This window comes from Sebastes umbrosus, chromosome 4, assembly GCF_015220745.1.
Source record: "Sebastes umbrosus isolate fSebUmb1 chromosome 4, fSebUmb1.pri, whole genome shotgun sequence".
Taxonomy (NCBI): Eukaryota; Metazoa; Chordata; class Actinopteri; order Perciformes; family Sebastidae; genus Sebastes; species Sebastes umbrosus.
Genome location: NC_051272.1, coordinates 20,221,051 through 20,242,563, shown reverse-complemented (window position 1 = coordinate 20,242,563; position 21,513 = coordinate 20,221,051). Strand labels below are relative to the sequence as shown.

The window sequence follows — 21,513 nt, the reverse complement described above, 5'->3', positions numbered from 1 at the left end:
TGTGGTAGAAAGAGCTAAAAATGAAGGCAGTGAGTGGATCCCTGCCAGGCAGAGGTGTGTGCCTATGCCAGTCGTATCTGGGCATGCGGCAAGGAGCTCTTACATTTTTTATTTTCAATTTCCTCAGCGGATTCATTTTTCCAGCCAAAACAAGAAAGCTCTTAACAAGCAAATGCGAGTTGTGTTTTCAGTAACTTTCATGAGTGGGCAGACGAGTGGGCGTAAGTATTTTCAGGATGTTGGAGTGTGTGCTTGCCTTTTGGGGGTTTGCCTGATTTGGAGTGCCTCTCTGTTGATAATACAAGCCGGGGTGTGCAGATGCTAGGCTCCTGCTGTCCTAGTATGTGCTTACTCGCTGTGTTTCCCTTGTGTCCCTTTCTGGTGTCTGGAGGTTTAAGTTTTAGACAGCAGCAGCACCAACAAAGACTCCACTCCTGGCACAACTTTAGCAACATGTAAACCGCCCGAAATATGGTGGCATTATTAGTTTTTCCCCCGCCTGAAGCACAAAGCATTTAGTAGCATTCTTGTTGGTTACTTACTCACATTCCTGTTGTTGCTCAAGTTTAATGAGTAATTCTGTATTTCAGTTATTGTATACCGTATGCATCCGTCCCTATGGTAAACCTTAGTGAGAAACAGAACACCAGCTCACAGAGCCCACACAACATACTCTAGACCCTGAGGGTGTGAGGATGAATCCCAACCAGTTTTCCAATAGAAAACACATGAGAAGCACCTTTCTGCAGTCTATTTGAATTATTTTTTATTAGCACATTACAGTTCCCCCCTTTCCTCTGCCTCTTTGAAGTTTACTTTCAACTTACAAACAGGTTGTAAACATAATTACATTTCTTTTTTATCCCAGAAAGCCCCAACACCAGGTTTACATATAACATTAAGAGCTCTGTGCGTCTATGCAAACTCATGCTAATGTTCCCATCCCAATCTACCTCACAACAATGGACCAGTGTTCATTCTCCTTAAGGAGTACCAAGTGGCTCTAAGCCGGATTTTGAAAAGTGATGGATCCTTTTAAAACCTTTCTTCCCTCCTCCCCATCCTTCGTGCTGGACGTGTTGTTCTCATGGGGTGGTTTCCCAGCCGCTGTTGATTAGCGTGTCAGCTTTGCCGATGGCCTCTTCCTTTTAGAGAATGGAGCTCCTGTTGGAGGATTGTGTACCTCCTCCTCCTCCTTCTCCTCCTCTTGCTCTGGATCCTCCTCCTGGCGGCTTCATTGAGAGAGCTGTAATCCCTGCTTGGGGGGCAGTGTGTCGTCTGTGCTGATAGCATTCAGAGCTCCAATGGACCCACTACAGAGGAGGCGGCGTGGTGCAACTGGCTGGGTGCTGGGCACACGGCGCGTGGCACAGGCGGATTAGCCCCGGCTCTACCCCCCATTCAGCTCCAGCCTCCTTCAAACAACCAGGCCCGCTCTGCCCGCAGAGACACGGCAGGCTGGCAGAGGCAGATTACACATCCGCGCACATGCACAAGCTCACACGTATTGCTGCCGAAAGTGACAGCACGGGTGAGGGGGTTAGTGTTTACAGGGCCCCTGAAAATACTTCATTCCCCTAATGCTCTGTCGTGAAATCCCACATATCAAACCTCATACCTCCAGCCCCCACAGGTCTATGTGTCATCAGTGAGCTCTGACTCAGGATTAGAGCATCCACAGAGATTCTCCCAGCAAAATAAAGCTTAGTACATTTGCGATTTCCGAACGGCAAGCTTACCTTTACCCGTTCACATGCATCAATAAATAAATGTCCCTTTTTACCAAGGAGTACCCAGAGGAGCAGCATGTCTTACACCTCAGTGGACCAGGTGTTTGATTGCGTTTCAGGGAGTGATTGGCAACTGAAATTCAGAACAGTGAAGGAGAAGAAGAAGAAGAAGAAGTGAGACTTCACCTTCCAGCCTCACTAGGGAGACTGACTGTGTCCATCCCATGTAAAGGACGGTGCTCCTCTCTCTTTTGGCCGATTTCTGTCTTCGGCTTCACTTTTTCTTCAAAAATGAGCGTGGAGCTGGGAACATGTGTCTGTCACCTGCCGCTCAGAGCTCACTTTCACAGGGACCAAGAATATGAAATGAGACCAGCTCTTAATCACACCTCAGCATTTACATCAGCCACCTCTGGAGATGTCTGTCAGTGGCAATAGATAGGAACAGTTGTGTTTATTTATTGCACTGTTTTTGATCTGTCAGTGAAATTGCTAGGAAACAGTGTTTGTTTTTTAAGTCACATGTAAGGCAGAGTAGATATCTTTTGTTTGGATGCAGTAGGTATCAGAAGAACCAAAAAGTCATTAAGAAACCCTAAAAGTAGTATACCTCTAGCGGATATTAGGGATGTGATGCTGAGGGCTTTTTCCCACCGGTTAATAAATTTGTGACAACACCAATGTTACCGATTACACTGGAAATTTTACAAGAAAAGACGCACAATATCAATAGAGCGATTACTTGATCTTTAGCGTTGGATGGCTGTGTGTCTGACCTCTCTGGTCAAGCTTTTGCTGCGTGGCTGCAGGTTTCCACCCTGCAGTTGCCTTATTAATCTTATGGTTTCCTTATAGCGTTGGGTTTAAATCCCAAATATTGCCATATTTATTTGCTTATATTTGAATTTCGCTTTGACACCAAATCCTCCGCCATCGTCTTGTCTCGTCAACTCTCTCTCGTCCCGTGTGAGTGAACTTTAACTTTCGGATTGTAGCATCCGTCATCCGAATATGTATAGATAACGACGTGAAAATGAACTTAATGGGTTTTATTTCTACAAAAAAACAAAACGACGTCGGGGGTGGTGGGCAAGAAATGTAATCGGCGCCTGCCTCAACCTAACTACTAACACTGACTACTGTGGTAAGCCTAACGGACATTTGTAGCCAGTTGAAGTTGACTGTGTACTTGGGGCTGTGATTGGCCAAGTTTTAAACAAGATCATCACAATGTCTTTGACAGTGACTCAACACATTTGTTTATGTGCACTTGTCTTGACAGCAGAGGAAACAAAGTAATAGAGTCATTGAGTGATCCTTGCTATGGAGTGAAAGTGGAGGTCTGAGGTAGAGGTGAAGACAGAAAAGAGGTGGGGATGAGAGAGGGGTGATGGAGGGAGCGTGACAGTGTTAATTACAGCAATGAGTGCATTCTTACCAAGCTGAGCTGCTGTGATTAAGACTGGATGTCAAGGGAAACGCTCCCCATTGATCCACTGCCAGTAGAGACCATCTAGTCTTTCATTACTGCAACCAGCTTGTTAATTAGAAATCAATCTTTCCCCTCTGCTCTATGACGCCCCGCCCCCCCCCCACCACACACCCCCACCCCACCCCCCCTCCACACCACTGTGTCACTCTCCTTCCACCCAAACATTCATACCCAAAAGCTATGGAGGCACGTCAGACTTTGACTAATGTCAGTACTTTTTCACTTAGTTGGCCATAATCTGTAATTTTCATGCCAAGAAAGAGCAGGGAGCGGAGAGCGAAATAGTGAGGCACAATATCCTGCCTTCCTTTCCAGCTCCCAGGACGTCTTTCAGTTCTTTAAAGAATTTGCCAAACTCTCAAGGATTGCTTGAAGATTGAGGACTGAATTCAAATTTACTTGCTAAAGAATAGTTATCGTGTTGTCTTTCAACTCCGTCTTTGCGCAATTGTGTATTTTTAGGATCAATGAGAGACCTGTAGATGTTTTCTGTGGAAAACTAAATGAGACAAAAATGACATGGTCCATGGCTCATTTATATTCCGGGTTATTTTACACAATTTTACATCACCTGAATTGTTCTGAATAAGTCGATCTATTGACACAATTTATATGATCATGTAATGCATTACATTGTACCTGATTATTTTTAATAATGATTCACATTATAGTCTATAGTCTCCTGACTGTGTAGATTAAAATAAGTGCTGTAAAGCAGAAAGGAGAGGGTAAAGAGGGTGTGGAAGAGATGATGAAAACAACGGACAGAGTGGGGATGTAAAGTGAACCCATATGTGCTGTGACGGTTCCATTATTCATATTGGAGCTATTATATCTTTGCTAGTGGGAACGTGGTCAGCCTGTAATACTGCAGGCAGCTTGAGTCTGAGTTTGTGCTATGTCTATGTGCTCCTATTGTATGTGCACATGCAGTATATATGCATGTGCATACAGTAGTAGGCGCTAATAGGCACGGCAGCTGTCTGGTTTTACAAAAGGGAGATGTGTCCAGATGCTTCTGGGCAGTAGGCGTTCAAAACTAGGCACAGATGTTATTATATCACAGGCACAGGTAGATGGACTCATTTTCAGACTAATCATTGTGTGTCAGCTTAAAAACATGGAAAGATATATTTTATTTCAAATGCTAATTTCCATTCTTTGGTGATAACGATATCCATGTGAAACAACTCCCGCTTCATTGTTGTTCCTCTTCTTAGAAGCCACGACTGTTGAAAATCCATGCATACCGCATGTAGGAAAAGCTGACTAGTTTTTTGGAACACTATAACAACTGCTGTCAAACATAAAGAGAGCAGCATGTCTTTTACCTTTCACGAGGCTGAAACAGTTCAAAAATCCAGGTTGATACTCTGATAAAAACTGCAGTTTGAAGTGTCAGCCCATGAGAATGGCTAAGAGGAGGGCAGGTGCACCTGGTGCTAACTTACTCACTTATTCTCTTTCATCTCATAAACCTTAGTTAGCCCGGAATATGCAATGTTGGAAATACAGGGATGGAAATTCAGCGAAAACACAAAAAGCAGGACTGTTTTTGAGGGATTTTTTGAAGTACAATATATATATTTTTTAAATACAATATACATTTTTTTTAGGCTAATTCATCTCTGTTGGAAATAATTCAATAGAAGCACTGTGAGTCACTTTAATAATACATGACTCCAAGATAATGACATTTATTAAGTTTGGTCTATCCGTCTCCTTGTATGTGGGGAGAGGTTTATGTTGTGTGTCACCAAAAACAGCCCATCTCAACTAAAACAATGATGGACTAGATTCCTTCTATATTTGGCCTCCAGTACAGGTGGGCAGGGTTTCAAGCTGTTTTCTCCTCTGCTGTACACCTGCCATCTCTGCAGTGGCTACAACTTCAATAATGGTTTTGACCTTTTGATTCTTATCATAGTATATAAAGTTACTAAATGCTAAATTGACTAAAATTTGAAACAGCTCAGTTTACAAGCTACAATAATTTTAAATCAATAAGAAGCTAAATCGTCAGACGATAACCGATGGATTCCGAGATTGCATTTTGGCCAATGCGTTCCGCCTCTTTTGCGCTCCCCACGGACTGTTAACCTGCATTGAATCAAAGCCTGCTCCAATGGTATTGGTCAATACTACTCAGACTACAAACGGAAACCTGAACATTTCCGTTACCAAAATCTTGTCCCGTTGCCAACAGATTCTACATATGAATGCAGAATCTGTTTATAGAGATTACACAGGAAGTGCCAGCCAAATGTTGTTGTGCTTTTGATTTGTAATGGATTTCATTAAATGATGAAGATTGAGATATTGGTTTCAGAAGTTCTACAGCATCTATAGGTCAAAGAGTGAAAAACAACCTTTCGTTATCAAAAGTTCTATCTTCCTCCCTTCCTTGGATCTTCACATTACTTCTTTTATTGCTGTATTAGCATGCACACTGGGTAGAGCAGAGATATAATGACAGAGGTGATTTGGTTCTCACTCTCATATAAGATATTGGATATGATAGCCTGTGGGATAGATTTTCAAATCATCAGTGCAGGGAGATTTTGGATGCTTTAAATTCTTAGCACCTTGGCCATTGTGCTGCAGACCTCCAGTGATGAGGTAAGTGCCGGCATTGGCCAGTGCAAGATTGTTTAATAAATTTGTTCTGCAGGTGTGTTATTGAGAAGAAGCATACTGATCCTCTCTCTGCTTGCCATGTTAAAGATCTGCTTTGTTGAGTTCAAAATTATGTGGGTTTTGAGTAGGGGAGGGAATCACCAGAGGCCCCACAATATTATCACAATACTTAATTCACAATACGATATTATTGCCATTTTAAACATTGAGTATTGCGATAAGATATATTGCAATATTTTGCTATTTATAACCTTTTTTCTACTGCAAATGATGCAGTTTGTCAACATCTATTTTATTTAATAAGATACATTTTTCACTCTGTTCATCTCAGAGTTTTCATTCACATATCTTGAGGTCAGATGTCAAGGGACCCGTTTGAAAATGGCCATGACAGTAACTTTGGAGCGTTATTTAGCATTCTCTCCGACAAACTAAGTATCTTCATCTTAATCTCGCTTTAAGACTGAGCCTGCTACAACCTCTGAAAGACAGAATAGCATCCGGGCCCGCCGGCTGGCTGTCGGATTGTTAAGAGGTTAATAATTTATGTAATAAAAGATCAATACTTGACGCCCGTGTATCGATAAAATATTACCACACAAAATATCGCAATACTGTGCTGTATCGTTTTTTCCCCCATCCCTAGTTTTAAGTGGTTGTTCAAAGGATATGACTAATGTGACCAGGTAGTAGGTCAAACTGGACTGAAAAGATGTCCCTTTTGTTGACATGATCTTCTGCCCCTCAGTGCTTTTGCAATAAACGCCCTGCTCATCCTTGTCTAAAGTCTCAAGGCCTTGCTGTGACAGATGCCTTCGGGTCATGGCTCGTTCAGTTGTGAAGCAGTTTTGGGTGGGCTGTTGGGGTTCTGGGAGATGGGAGGTCGGGGACACACCAGCTGTGGGAAGGGGGTGAAGGTCACTTAGGCTAAGTATCCTGGTGTCCCTGAGAGGGACATAGCAGCCAGTGGGGTTATACAGGCTGCAGTTGACAGCTTGGCCCTCATTGCCTTCTTCCTGTTTCCTATCAGGGCAGCTCCCGACGGAGCAGGTGAGATGGAAAGGGAGTTATACAACAGTGTTGGTCCATGTCCAGCGTCTGAGTTTTGTTAGTGCGTACTTTCACAGCTGGCCTGCTGCTTGGCTCTGTGTGTTTGTCTATGTTTGTGTTTTTCTGTTTAAGCGCATGTGATGATGATGTGTGGATTTATATGTTTAGTGTCGTTGAGTTTACCATAGATTTTATAACATATATATTTATTGTTATAGTGTGTGTGTGTGTTGTGTGTCTCTGCCCTGTGTTAGGAGTTGTGGTTTGGGTTTTAACCCAGTTTTTGAGGCTGACTGGGCTTTGAGTGTTTTCCTACATTCCTTTGATTTTGTCTCGGGAAGGCGAAGCCGTACACAGTGGCTTTCCTCTGTAACCTGCTATAGTTTAGATTAACATAGTTTATGTTATAATGTTAAACAACTTGGCTTTTAATTGCGTGTTAGGGTGTTCAGTATGGCTCTGATAAGTAAAGGAAGATGCTTTGCTTATCGGGGGTTGGAAGGCTGAAGCCTTTTCTCTGTCTGCAGAACACATGGTGTTGATCATAAGGACAGCTCACTCTCCAGTCCTGGCAGTCACCAAGCGACAGAGGGAAAGAATCATGGTGTTCCTGAACCTTATTACAATGTAACCCTTTACAGCAACCACCAATTATGCATCGCATGCTGAATGATATTCCCTTTATGCTGAATGATCTGTAAATGTGATGCTTTAATGAGTAATTATGCAGGATTCTGTTGCTCACTGATTTTTTCTTATCCAGTTGTCTTTTGTCCTCTCATTCTATCAAGACTTCACCAAAAACCCATTCAGAGTCTCTTTGCAGAGATCGGTACTTAGATGGGATCTGCGTTAGGGGTGTAAGAAAATATCAATACACAAGTATTGCGATATTATATTGTGCGATACTGTAGCGATTCTCCAAAACACTATTGATTTTTAATTAACCTCCTAAAACTCTGACGGCCCGCAGTCGGGCCCGGCCGCTATTCAATTTTTCGGAGGTTGTAACGGGTTCAGTTTTAAAGCTAGAGTGATGTTAAACCAAAGGAATCCATTGGTACCAACCATATCATAATAGCATGTCGTGAAGGAGGCTGAATAATGATACAAAGTTACGCTAAATTTTGGTGAGGAAAAACTGGCATGGCGATATTCACAGGGGTCCCTTGACCTCTGACCTCAAGATATGTGAATGAAAATGGATTCTATGGGTACCAACGAGTCTCCCCTTTACAGGCATGCCCACTTTATGATAATCACATGCAGTTTTTGCATGCAGTATAAATGTGTTATTTTTGCCTATTCTGAAATGGTTTATTTCTATACCATGACAGTTTTCCTAAAATTATTGATTCATTTATTTGGCTTTTGCCTTTATTTGATAATGATAGTATAGACATGAACGGGGGAAAGAGACAGGGGATGACATGCAGCAAAGGGGCCTTGGGGTTGGATTCGAACCCGTGCCGCTGCAGTAAGGACTGGGCACAATATAATAAATCACAATATATTCCTTACTTACAGTATTGCAATACATCGCAATATATTGAATCGTTACCCCTGTATCAAGTTACATATCATATCTCTAGATTCTTGTCAATGCTCAGCCCTAATTTGCATGCTGTTTGAGGCCTCTGTACAATGAACCAATGAATATGGTTAAAAGCCCAGAAAGATAATTTGCTATCAAAACCACTCACTGGTAAAGAGAATAGTCTTTGAGTTGTCACAGCGTGATGTGCTTTCTTCTTAACATGCAATGATCAGTTAGAAACTATGAAGAAATGTTCTGTCATAACTGATTTGGCCTTATTGATTAATAGATACTGTATATGCCTTCCCAGTGGGGCTGTGTCTTCCTTGAAAATCAAATGTCGACCTTTTGGCACATCACCAAGAATCAAAACATATATAGTACATTGTGTGCAGAATAATAAAATTGTTAGATTACTTGCAGATTGTATGCAAATGGTGCTACCCCAGAAATCATAACAAAAGGAAAGAAAATGTCCCTAAAGCATAAAAACTACTATACTCTGGAGACTAGAAGATATAAACTATAAGCTTCTTGAAGAATAACTTACACACCTGCGCTTGCTCGTGTTCAAGCATGTGACACACAGGCTCATATCAATGTAAACAGACACACACGCATACATTGCATGGTATGAGAGCAGCACAATGAAGTGTGATTCTGAAACAGATTATGTGTGAGGAACAGGATGTTTGTGACAGAACTGCCTCTTCGCTCCTGTTTCTCTCCACGGCTGTTGCAGGGGTGAAGCCAAGTTAGGCAGGCAGGAAGGCTTCAGCTCCCCTCCTCGGTGAATAGAGGAGAACCTCAACAAATTGGACCAAAAACAAGTATAGGCTGCACATTGTAATCTCTGGCAGTGATCGTGAAAGGACCTGTAAACTGGTCCCGAGAGATGAATTGCTTTCATGCAAAAAAATGTTGGAGATGTTTGCAGTTAAGCAGACCTGTAGAAGCTCAGTGGCTGATAGGTTGTCTGTGATCTAGTGTTTCACAGCGGCAGATGGCAGTGCCAGCAGGCCAGGATGGTGCCAGAAGGTTACGCAATGGAATGATGCCTCTAAGACCTGACTGGAACACCACATGACACATATATGTGCAGAAACACACTTCCCACACAATCTTCTCAAACTGTAGAGGGACATTCATACTTAACGAGATTCAGTTTGTTTGCATCTTCTTGTCCTTTAAAGGACCAGTCTTCCCCTTCCTTATCAGAGGAAATAGCGGCCTTATATCCCTCATGGTATCATACTCAGGTGACTGACAGTTTGAACCATTTCAGGAAGCTCAGAGTGAAGTGGCACCCCGACACTGGCATGACCACGGAAACAGATGGAACTATAGCTTCCCCATGGTCTGGCCTCCATTTCCTGGTCCTCTCTGGGGCACGTGTGTGTCTGCCAGTGGGATATGGGTCAGATGGTCGGCTATCTTTATCCAGATTGTTGCCAGGAAAACCTCCATCCATTTGGAAACAAAAAGGGCGTCCTCCTGGTTCACTTGTAGAAAAAAAATATGGGGATTTCATTGATAATATTTTCTGTTACAGTATCTCTTTTGCAGTGTTTTGCATTTTAAAATGATTTGCCTCACTGTGTGGCTCGTACTACCTTATGCTGTAATTATGCAACAGTGCAGACTATAATATTTTCTGTCTGTGGTATAAGACAAATCTTTTCACAACCTCCTTGTGTAGCTATGTCTTTCCAGTCTTGGGGACTTTCCAAATGTTTTCCCGAGACTTGTTTAAGTAAAGTAAAGGTTATGAATGTGGGTGTGGTGAAGACTGGTGGGTGTGTTTGTACACAAAGAGCAGAAAGGAGCTGTTCAGACCATGCCAACCATAGAGGGACTTAAAATGCAAGTGGACTAGGCTGCGACTTCAATCTCAGAGCTCCCAGACTTCCTGTCCAGCTCCAGCGTAGTCCCTCGCCGTGTTGTTTTCTAAGAATGAGCTCATACCACCAAGCGTTGCCAACCACAGTGCCGGCCATGCTTTGCTGTACCTGAAGCGAGACATTACCATCGCTTTTAGGATGCCACTGGGCCCTATTTTTCTTGTTCCTAATATTATTGGTGACCCAGCACACAGTGGGAAACACTTGAGTCTGTTTTTCACTGTTTAATAGAGCTGGTTCTTGTTCGAGGAATTGGACAAAACCATCTATCACTCATGGCTGCTCCCTCACTGCGTGTACTGTAAAGAAAGAAATAATCAGGAAAAAAGATTCTCTGTAGCTCCGGTGCATTCATTTCTAAAGGCAATATCTTTGGGACTAGTGTCTAACCGTACTCTAGTATCTTATAAAATGTTAAACATCTATTCCCTGTCTTCCTTCAGTACCTTGTTTGTCCCATGTTTAGGATGCTTTTACAGCGTTCACAGTGAGGTGATGCACTCAGGTAATACCAGGAACTAATGCAATCCTGTTGTTCTTGATTGCCAGGTGGTCAGAAGAAGAGGTTTAGAAATCCTAGCTGAAATATTAATCAAACTAATTAAAACCAAGAGTTGGCGGGACAACAAGTAGCATACTGATAGAAAATATCTTTCCAATTTACCGTCAATTATTTCTGATCTTATTTTTGCTCAATAGATTGTCACAGAAGATTAACTTTCCTTTACTGATTAGTCGTCACTGTGTGTATTTTGTGTGTGTCTGCTTGAGCTCTGAGAGACTTGTCAGCAAAGTGTGTGTGTGTGTGTTTTTGTTGCGGTGTGCTGGTACTTTGTGCCTTAACATTACTCCTGGTGGATCCATAGAAGTGAAGAAAGCCCAAGGCCCATCAATAGTTGAGTAGGAGCACGGTTGTGTGTGTCTGTAATGAGGCATACCACATCGCATCATCAATATTACATGCCGGCTGAGGTCCAAAGGGATGTGCTCTGTGGTGTGTTCAAGTATAAAGTATGAGTGTGTGCGTGTGGGTGTGAGTGCTATGCATAAAGTGTAATGAGCGTTTTTGCGAGACCTAAGTTAGGTGCACTTGCAACTACAGACACCAGACTTGTCCAGGAGCATGTAGAGGTCCTGATGTGGGGATGAAGTGGGAGGGAGGGATCAAGAGCAAAAGAGGCCTGTAGGTCAGGAGACAAGGTGCACCTGACTGCTCGAGCGAGCTCTGACTCTGCCAGCCAACCCATCCCCCAATTAGGGATGTTAATAATTAACCGTGTAACGGTTAACCGACATTAAGAATTTTAAACGATTAATGCTATCGGATAAACGGTTAAAAGAAATATTAAAAATGAAATAAAAAGCTGAGCAAATCTCAGAAGAGCGGCTTGTCACTTTAAAGAGAAAAGCTGGTCCACCTTAAAAGCCTACCTTAAGTGAGTCTGAGCCGGTGTTGAAGACACGAGAGCTTGGCTTGGGTCTTGAGAAGTTGTAACATTTATTCACCGACAAATAAACTGTACACAAACTGCACTGCTATGTTCACAGCTTTAACGTTACTGATAACCCCACACTCACCGCCGCCACACACACACGGTCTGTCGGGCACGCGCTAACGTCACGCCGCGCTTACAGACCATAGGTGTGTGACAACGGCAAGCACGAAGCCACCAGCAATGCTACAGCTCACACGTAGCACAAACATACACGGTCTGTCGGACACTCGCTAATGTTACACTGACCACCTCGCAGCTAAACTAAATGTGCGGTGCAGACAGAAGTGGCTGCTTGTGTCCACGACAATACACGCAGCATCGTGGCTGCTAACGTTCCCGGACGGGAGTGTATGCGCAAAACAGACAACTGGGGACTCAGTTGTCTGTTGTGCTCACACACTGCAGCTGGTGAGAAATGATGGATTTAACCTGTTTGTGCATCTGCTTTTCGTTGCAGCTGGGTGGCTTGTTAGGCATTAAAAACAGCACCGCTGCATGAAACGCACTTATCTTGTCAGTTAACGGTAAATAATTGGTTAACAAGGGCCGGTTATCGGTTAGAAAAAAAAAATCCAAATTAGCATTCCTACGCCCAATACTAATCTGGCAATCAGGTTAATCAATCGAGTTAACGTACTATAATATACAGTATTTCCACAGAATTAAGGCCGTTACACACCGGCTGCGGCTACAGACCAGATCCATTCCTTCCGTTCTTACCTTTCAAAATAAAAGCCCTAGACATATAATATTCGCAAGCAAGTATTTAGCATTTTCTTGTTGTTTATTCGTCACACCCCCCGGTGTGTAAAGGCCTTTAAAGTATACAGTATCAATGTGTGCATTTGTGCATGTGTGGTCTTGATTCGTAAACCAGAGGTTCTGCATCATATCCAGAATACATTTCAGATACACAGTTATTGTTACTAAACGCCTCCTGTTATTTGAAAATGGCCTGTAATGCAGTTTCATGTGTGTCTTTATCTAAAAATCTCTTTCCACCTTTCATGTTCCGTAGTAAAGCTATCAGCCTCTTTCAAGTCTTGTGGTTGGAAAAACCTAAAATTCAGTCCAGATGTTTGGATGAACTGTGCTAACACCTGGTGTGTTTACACATGAACAAATCACACGCAGTGTGTACACACATGCTCACATACACAGAGAACCTGCTAATGTGTTGGATGAGAGTGTTGGTAATAAAGTTCACCCCCATTCCCTCCTCGTGGCTTCTCATCCCCCTCGGCCAAGTGAACAGTACTCAGAAATGAAGTATGGACAAGAATTTTAAAGGCTACCATCAAAGGCCGCCAGCCTCCTTCTTTAGATCTGTGTGTGTGCATGTGAGTGTGTGTGTGTGTGTGTGTGTGTGTGAAGTACCCCCACAGGTGATTGGATCTGATCTGATCTGATCTCATCTGATTGGCTCATCCGTCTGTTGCGTTCCACAGGCGAGGGAGAGAGGGGTGTTAGAGGCCTGTCTAAATAATTTAGATCTTGCATTTGTATTGATCAGGTAGCGCTGCTCTCCGTGGGCCACTCCACTACTACCTATCTCTCCATCCCTCCTCGCCCCTGTTCTTGTTTTTCGATTGTAACCTTGTGCCCCTAGCTTTGCCTCCCCTCCACTCTTTCTCCCCCCAACTTCCACATCAAACAGAGTGCAGGCACACTGCTGCGAGGGAGCAGAAAATGCATGAGAAGGGAGTAGATGGGGAAAGTGCAGGAGAGGGCATTTTTACCATGATTCCTCAAACGGGAGTGAGGCTGAGGGAAAGAGGCTGGGAGAAAGGTGTAAGCGGTGGATAAAGAGAGAAATATCATGGTGGAGGCAGAAAAAATCTTTTGTGTGTGTGTGTGTAGCTCGTATGCAAGTGTCTGTGGCAAGTAATGGAGTGTGTGAAACCTTGCAGGTCAGTGGAAATGCAGAAATGAGCGTATTGTGTGTACGGAGGCTGGTGAAGCCTGGTCCAACTTAGTGCATTAAACCCAGTCCATTACTCCATTAAATACTGCATCATGCCATGGCCTTGGATCAATACAGCATCATGTAAACACTGATAACCTGTCTCACCACAACCTGGAATGGATTTGTTGAATAGGTGATGTATTCAGGGAAGCAAAAATAGCATAAAAGAGGAGCCCATGTATGCTCAGCGTGGACATGATAATTGCTTGTTTGAATGGAAAGGCCTTTTCCCTGCATTCTGTTGGTATTGCAGTGTTAGAGGTGCACTGAGCAACATGGATTGGATATGATAATGTTTTCTGTTGCCAAGCAAAATATGTGTCTTTCTCACAATACAGCTTCTCGTACACGCTCTACATGCTGATAGAATCTTGCAGCTCACAGCTGAATACAGAGAAATTACACACAGAGCCATTCACACAAAAGAGACTTATTATTATTATTTAAATTGGAGAATATTTTATTTTTACCAAAATCAACTGCAAACATACGATACCGGAAATTTAGCAGTCAATACCAATACCAAGGAAATTCCACAATTCTCGATACCGAATTCGATAACATAATAAAAAACAAAACAATAAATCCCATGTATTTCAACATACACTCCTTTAATACCATTTGTGTACTGGTTTTAGAGAATTTATTCTTAATCCCTGATGACCCGCCTCAAGTTTCTAGACAAAACTAAATTTTACAAGAGTACATTTGAACACATCATGATAACGTCATAATTTACTTTCGTCCAATACTCATTTTTACTGAATAGAGCTTAATCGCATCATAACTCAATGCAACCTCGGGACGTTAGCTGTTAGCGCCGTGATTTAGCCAAGCAGGACTGTGCTGCCCACCGGCTGCTAACAGCTAACGTTACTAGCTCTCCTCCTGCTGATATCAACACAGATTTGTTGATCACAATGTTGCATCATCAGGGAAATTTTTTTCTCATGACATCCCTATTTAGAAGCAACTTACCTTTTACAATGTTACGTCAATTGAGATAAAGCTATCGAGCGCAGAGAGTACACTATTCTTTGCTAATGTTCAAGTAGCTCTATTTATTTCAGATACAGAAACCAAGCAGATACTGTAGTTGCATGTTTATCCTGTTACCATGTTTCATTTTGTGTTTTGGAAGTTTGCAAGTTTCCAGAAACAAAAAAACACAGACTACATAGTTTAATTGAAGCATAAACTATATGCTTGGATCCTATCGCTTAAAGGTACAGTGTGTAGGATTTGGCAGCATGTAGTGGTGTGGTTGCAGATTGCAACCAACTGAGTACCCCTTCGCTCACTCCTCCCTTTTCAAGACTGCTGTAACGTGAGCCGCCGAGAAAAAAACTGTGGTAACGCCGTTTGCCTCGCTCAGAGGCCATCCTTACCATAATAACACTTCTTTAGGAGCAACGGACGCCGGCTGGCAGTACCACGGTTTTGCACTCTGCGGCTCACGTCACCGCAGTTTCACAAGCGTGTCAGAGAACTACGGTGGCAGAGTTGGTACCAGAGTTTGGTTTGTCCGTTCTGTAGAAACATGGCAGAGCAACATGGTTGGAAAACTACAGTGGCCTTCATGCAACGTAAAAATGCGAACAGCTCTCTCTAGAGCCAGTGTTTGGTTTGACTGTTCTGTGCAACAGGGTGGACTCCATGAAGAGGACCCGCTCCCTATGTAGATATGAAGGGCTCATTCTAAGCTAACAAAAACACAATTCTTATAATCAGGTGATTATACACTAATAGAATCATGGTTATGGATATTATATTCCATTTCTGCTTATAGATCCCCTGAAATGTTACACACTGTTCCTTTAAGTGGGTATTTTTTAAAGATTCAGACAGAGCAGCCTTAACACGTTATTTACTGTTGTATACTGTAGTGGAGCAAAGAGCATGTTAAATACAGCATTAGTGCTACAGCTGGATTCCTGTGTAAAAACGACAACAGGAGAAAGAGAGGAGGACATGTCTGGATATAATAACAAGACATATGAGGGGGTTGAATTATTGAGGCTTTGATATGGAGGAGAGGCTGGAGGAGGGAGATGGGCTGAGCTGTGCTCTTTAGACAGGGTGTAGCACATCCAATATACACAGACACATGCAGAACACACACATGCAGACACGAACGCTGGGCGCCTTGTGTGTGAGGAAGTGTTAATGGAGCCACCGAGGCAGACAGGCAGGGAGACTGGGCCACACAGGAGTCTGCTCTGCCCAGATTCCCACATTGAAACAGCCCAGAAGAATGAACGCCCCGAGACCAAACCGACAATGTTGCTATTCTTACGAAAAACACAGCAATGCCGCGGGTGACTCCTCATTCACTTTTCACCCCAAAAAGCAGGGGGGATTCCAGGGTCAGGGAATAACAATGCCTTCATGTTTCCCCGCTGAAAAGGATTGTTTTCCTCAAAGTGTAAAAGTGTATTTTTGTGGGAGTGTGTTCTCCTTTGAGCCACAGACTGTTCCCCTGTGCTCTGATCTGTCTGGCTGGAAGCAGTCCAGTGGCTGAGCTCTTTCCCTCCAGTGATGTAGCTGGCTCTGTGGTCCCGCCACTCAGGGCCTTTGTTTACTGGGTAGATCAATAGTTAACTTGCTGCTGGATACACTAAGCTGTAGATCTGTACAGCTGGATAATAGACCTCTGGCAGTTGTCTGCTCCGCTGCTGTTTGTGGTGACCTGCGATGAATAGAGGCTTAGCGAAGCTATCAGGGTTACAGCCAATTATCTCACCAGTCTCTTCTAATATGGTTGTCAATAGGGACAGGCTCTGATTAAAGCACTGTGATTTGTTCAGGATGAGCTAGATTACGTTCTTGAGCCGTTGGCTGTGAGACAAACAGTGAGGTGATCATATTGTTTTTTTGTTCAACGAAAAAGTGACTCAAGCCTCTATTTAGCAGGCACCTGTGTGTGTGTGTGTATGTGTGTGCTTGACATTGTTGCTTTTGCTTTAACACCTGCTTGCACATCCGTGCGCTCTCCTCTCCTCTCCTCCTGCAGGGCGTTTGGTCTCATTTGGCCTACCAGTAAATGGTCGCTTTACATATCCATTTGTTAACACCTGAGCTCATTAGCAGCAGGATGTTAGGGAGCTGTAGTGTGCATACACTTCCAGACTTCCTGTCCACAAGCATGTTCATCACACCGACTAATTATCTGTGTAGCTTGCAAACGAAGTGTGAACGTAACTTAGTACTTGCGATCTCTGACACCTTATCAGCGGTAAATTGCAGTTCGTCTTCCAGTCCTCTTGTGAGTTAACAATAGAGTGTCACTAAAACGTGAGGATAATATATATTATATTTCAGAATTTACATTTGTGAAACAATTGCAATTGCGACAATTTATGACATAACCAGCTGGATGTTGAATTGCAGTAACACCAATGTTAAATATCTTCTTTCTTTCTGTCTCTTCAGTAACCATCTCTACCAGTGTATCCTTCGATGGTTTGCTGGTGACTGGCCTCTACACCTCCACGCCAGTCCAGTCGGCTCCCATCCCTGCTCCAGCGGCCTTCGGCTTTGGTAAGTCTTCATTAGATACCGCTGTTTAGAGCGGTGTCCTCACCCACGCTCTTCGTGCCAATACAAGCTCTTCATTAAAGGCTCAGTTTAGCTTTGCATTTTAGCACAACAAACTCTTAGATAATCTAAATAGTATCACAGTGAGCACGACCCGGCTCAGTAATCCACATCCGTTCCCAGAATGAGCATAAGACCACTTCCCGACTCGTGTTGTGACAGGCCGTGATGGATGAGGAGTGGGGATGATGTGACCAGGGGTTTGGCCAGATGCGTTTTTCATTGAAGCTTGAGGGAAGAAAAACAGAAAACTGAATATGATATGAGGATAAGACGTTAGAGAACAAAGCAGCAAAAGTATGTGAGGCCTCTGAGAGACAAAACCAAATCTCAAATAACAAAGAAGAGAATATTAATAGTCATCAGGTCATCTGGTCAGATGTTGAGCTGCAGAGAAGGTGCAGTGGTGAAGCTTCATTGCATTTGGTTTCATACTGTATCATTACAATAGTAAGAAGTTATTCATGGATAATGGTTTTGGAAAACAATTTAGGAATTTGGTACTATTTTATTTTATTGTTGGTTTGCTATAAAAAACTCTTCATGATGTATTTGCATTCCAGTTTTCTTAACATTGTCAGTATTTTGTCTTGGCATCGTCTGCATGTGTAGCTGTGTGTTATATCTAAAGCTATGTTTAGCCCTAAAATTGTTTTGACAAGTACAGTACAAAGAGGATTTATAGACTCAGATGAAGTGTGTGCGGATGGAGCCCCTGTGTGCAGCGGTGGGGGGCTCTCTTGGGGTGATGGATCGGCCATAAAGAACTCCTCAGAGAACAGGGCTACTGGCCCAGAACTGCTGCCCAGCGGGCTCACTTATCCTGACTAACTCCACTGTTCTTCAGGCGCTGACTTCACCCAGGCCAGGGCCGCTCTTCACTCTTGGCAGCCCCGCTTACTGGGGAGGCATCCAAGCAAGGATTGCGTCACCTTTGCTTCACTCTCATTAATTTAAAAAGTTTTAAGAGAAGGGCTGCACAGACTGATAGGCAGAAGCAGCTTGTGGAGCTGTGAGTTTCTGCATGGTGTGTGTTTAAAAAAAAGTCCACAAAGCCTTCCGTTACAGTGTGTGTAATCTGCTAAGCAGCGATGCCGTCCAGGTTTCACAGCAGCAGTCAGTCACTCAGTCTGTCCTCAGCTGAAGAGCTCTCTGCACTGTGTCCGCTCTGCTCTGATTCTCCTGCATCCTCTCCCATGAGGTCTTCATGACTCCATGGAGCTACACAGAATCAATGTTGTCATTAAGGGGAAACAGAGGGGGGATTCATTAGTACAATAGCCCTCTTCTTGGTGGGACTGCTGTCTAAATTACAGTTTTTCTTCCTTTACATCATTTGTCTGCACAGTTATTAGGTAGATGGGATTTTCACGAGATACCCTACAGAGCCTGGCTGGTCTGCAGACCACGGTCCATGGAAGGGTATCATCTGGGTAGGCTCTTTAGCCTTGGGAGGGCTGAAGAAGGATGCTCCCAGAGAGAGAGAGAGTTTCAATGAGCTCATGGAAACCCAGTGACATTGCTGAGCATAAGAGAGCCAGTGTTCGAGCAAAATACTTTGAAGATAATGCAGTGGAACAATAATAGAATGAGAAACCACTTTATGTCCATTGTTGTTGTGACAAATATAAAAGAATCTGTCAGGGTCACGCAACTTCGCAAGGGAGTTTTACGAGCCCAGTATTTAGCGTTGAGGGTCAAAGATAGGGTGTGGCTCTAATCCCCCTCAATGGAGGCATGTAGGGGACACAGACACAAATGGACGGCAACATGCATACACACCCATGTAATTTAATAAAGAAATACCCATCCACTCTCACTCAAAAGCACATACGCACACACTCCAGCTGTGTACAGCTGCTAGAGCGGCGGCTGGCTGGGGTAACATGTGGCTGACAGATGTATCAGTGCGGGAACCAACATGAACTCCAGCACGGGAAAAATGAAACCTCGCTGCACCGCCACCGCAGGATCGCACACACAGGGAGAAGATTAGTGGTAAATTTGTTTTTTGAGATTTGAAATCAAAAGATAATGCTAAGCAAGAAGACTTTTAAGTTGGTAGATCTTTTATTTCTACTGACTTGATGACAGTGGAGAGAAAGACAAAGACGGACATATGGTGAGCGTGAATGATTTGAAACAGAGAAAAATGTAGACGAACGAAACAGATAAAGGCAGGGTGCTGTGGAGATAGAGAGGTTAGTGTTTGTACACTGTGTGGGGATGTCTTGTGGTTGCTGTGGTTAGAGCGGTTGCAGACAGGACGACTGCACGCCGGCCTCCAAAGAGAGAATTCCCCTCGGCCTTCTGTGTCACCCTCCACTGCTTTTTACGGAAAACCTCATAAAACCAATGCGTGACCACACTGCATGCAAATACACACGCTCTATCACTGGTCCTCTTCTTTCTTTGTCTTTGTGTTTTTCTGTTTTTGGTGTGTCACATGCACTTATGTAGACACCTTCATGCACACAGACACCACCACATGGAGACAATGTGAAGGGAGCATTTTATTGGCTTCCACTCCCTCTGAATAACAATGCACTCCTCACTAGATTAGCAATAAAAATGGGAAGCTTTGACGGACTGACTTTTTACTGCGTCGCCAAGAACACCCACTCATTGTCAAATTAGCCAAACTATAATGGAGCAATTGGGGGTTGCAATCAGGGTTGTCTGAGGAATGCCGTATCTTCGGCTTCTGGGCTGAGCTGCGGCTCCGGTTGCCCAAGGCTCATTCCTCCGCGACCTAAAGGCAGGGATTCCCCCACGAGCCGCCGGGTGGCTAACCACAAATCTTTATGATGCTGTAATTGCTTTGCTATGGCTAGTGCAGAATCAGACAAACTGGAGCTAAAAACAATGTTATGTTTGGGAGCCAGCGCCACTTGAGAGAGGCAGAACACAGGAGTGTAAATTGACTGTGGTGTTTTGTAAATGTGCCCTTAAGGGGCCTGATAAACCAGTCTGACTGAGACACAGCCACAACAATTATTCTGTTTCGAAGTGTGAGGCGCTGGCAGGAAAGACTCAACATGTCACTGTGGGATTCATTCAGTCACAACATACAGTTAATGGACGAGGTATAGTGCGTAAGGTGATTCATTTAAATTGTGTAGTATAGTTTGACAGCCTGATTGCTGTTTTAGAGGGAAACTTTTAGACTCTACGTTTGTGTGTAACATGCGCGGAGGGGATGTCGATACACGCACTGTGCCAGAAAAGCAACATGAGTCTGGACTCTGGACTGACTCAGCTGCAGGAGACTTCCAACTTCTGCTTCGTGTTTTTCCCTCCTTTGACTTTTATTCCATTAAGAGGTCTTTCTTTCCATCCCAGCGTCTTGGCTTTCTGAAAGGAACTCACACAGCTTTCAAGCTGGCGGTAACAAAGATTTTATGATGAAAACAATGACTTTTGTACATTGTGATAATTTTGATTTATTCGGTCGGGGTTTAAATGAGAACAGTTCACTGTTGTATGTCGCACAGCAATGATGAGGTATGTATTGGACCCCAAACACCAGGGCCTGTATGGAAAGAAATATCACATGTGGCTTGATTTGTATTGCTCCCCTGATCGCAAAATGTTTCCCATCACATCATTATCCATTCAAACACAAAGACAGAACAAGTATTCATTCTAAATGTCTCCAGATATTTTATAATTACAATGATGAAGAAAAGCCACTTGAAGGAAGGAGAGAGCTTGGGAAGTAGACAAGAGAGGGAAATGGATAGGTGGAAATGCCAACATGTGGCTGACAAAGTGTTTGAGATTAAGGGAATGAGTGTGAGAGGAGAAAATTGGAGAAAGTGTGCATGAAAAATGGCATAGAGGGACCAATGAAAAGGAGACAGTATGTGACTGATATAAAGAGGGGGAGAGAAGATGAGAGGATGGCGCTCCATCACTCCCTCTGACGGAGTGGCTGATTGGTGTTGCCGTGCCAATGCTGAGCTGCTGAGAAACCGGTCATTGATGGATGGCTCGTTTGCAGGGTGATGTTTATTTTGTCGTTAATTTGCATATTTGTATGTATTTGCGGGCGGTTGGCTTCTGCTAGCAAGGATCAGTCCCCATCTCAATATGATGGATCTGGCG

The 21,513-nt window shown here is 43.5% G+C and overlaps 1 protein-coding gene across 6 annotated transcripts in view; it reads left to right on the top strand.

Moving 5' to 3' along the window:
* Positions 1-21,513, top strand: part of reln (reelin) — a 119,607-nt gene that overhangs the window by 9,126 nt on the left and 88,968 nt on the right. For all 6 annotated transcript variants that reach the window (XM_037766980.1, XM_037766982.1, XM_037766981.1 and 3 more), the window contains exon 2: positions 17,242-17,349. In XM_037766980.1, the coding sequence (XP_037622908.1) occupies positions 17,242-17,349 (108 nt within the window). The remainder of the gene's footprint in view (positions 1-17,241; positions 17,350-21,513) is intronic.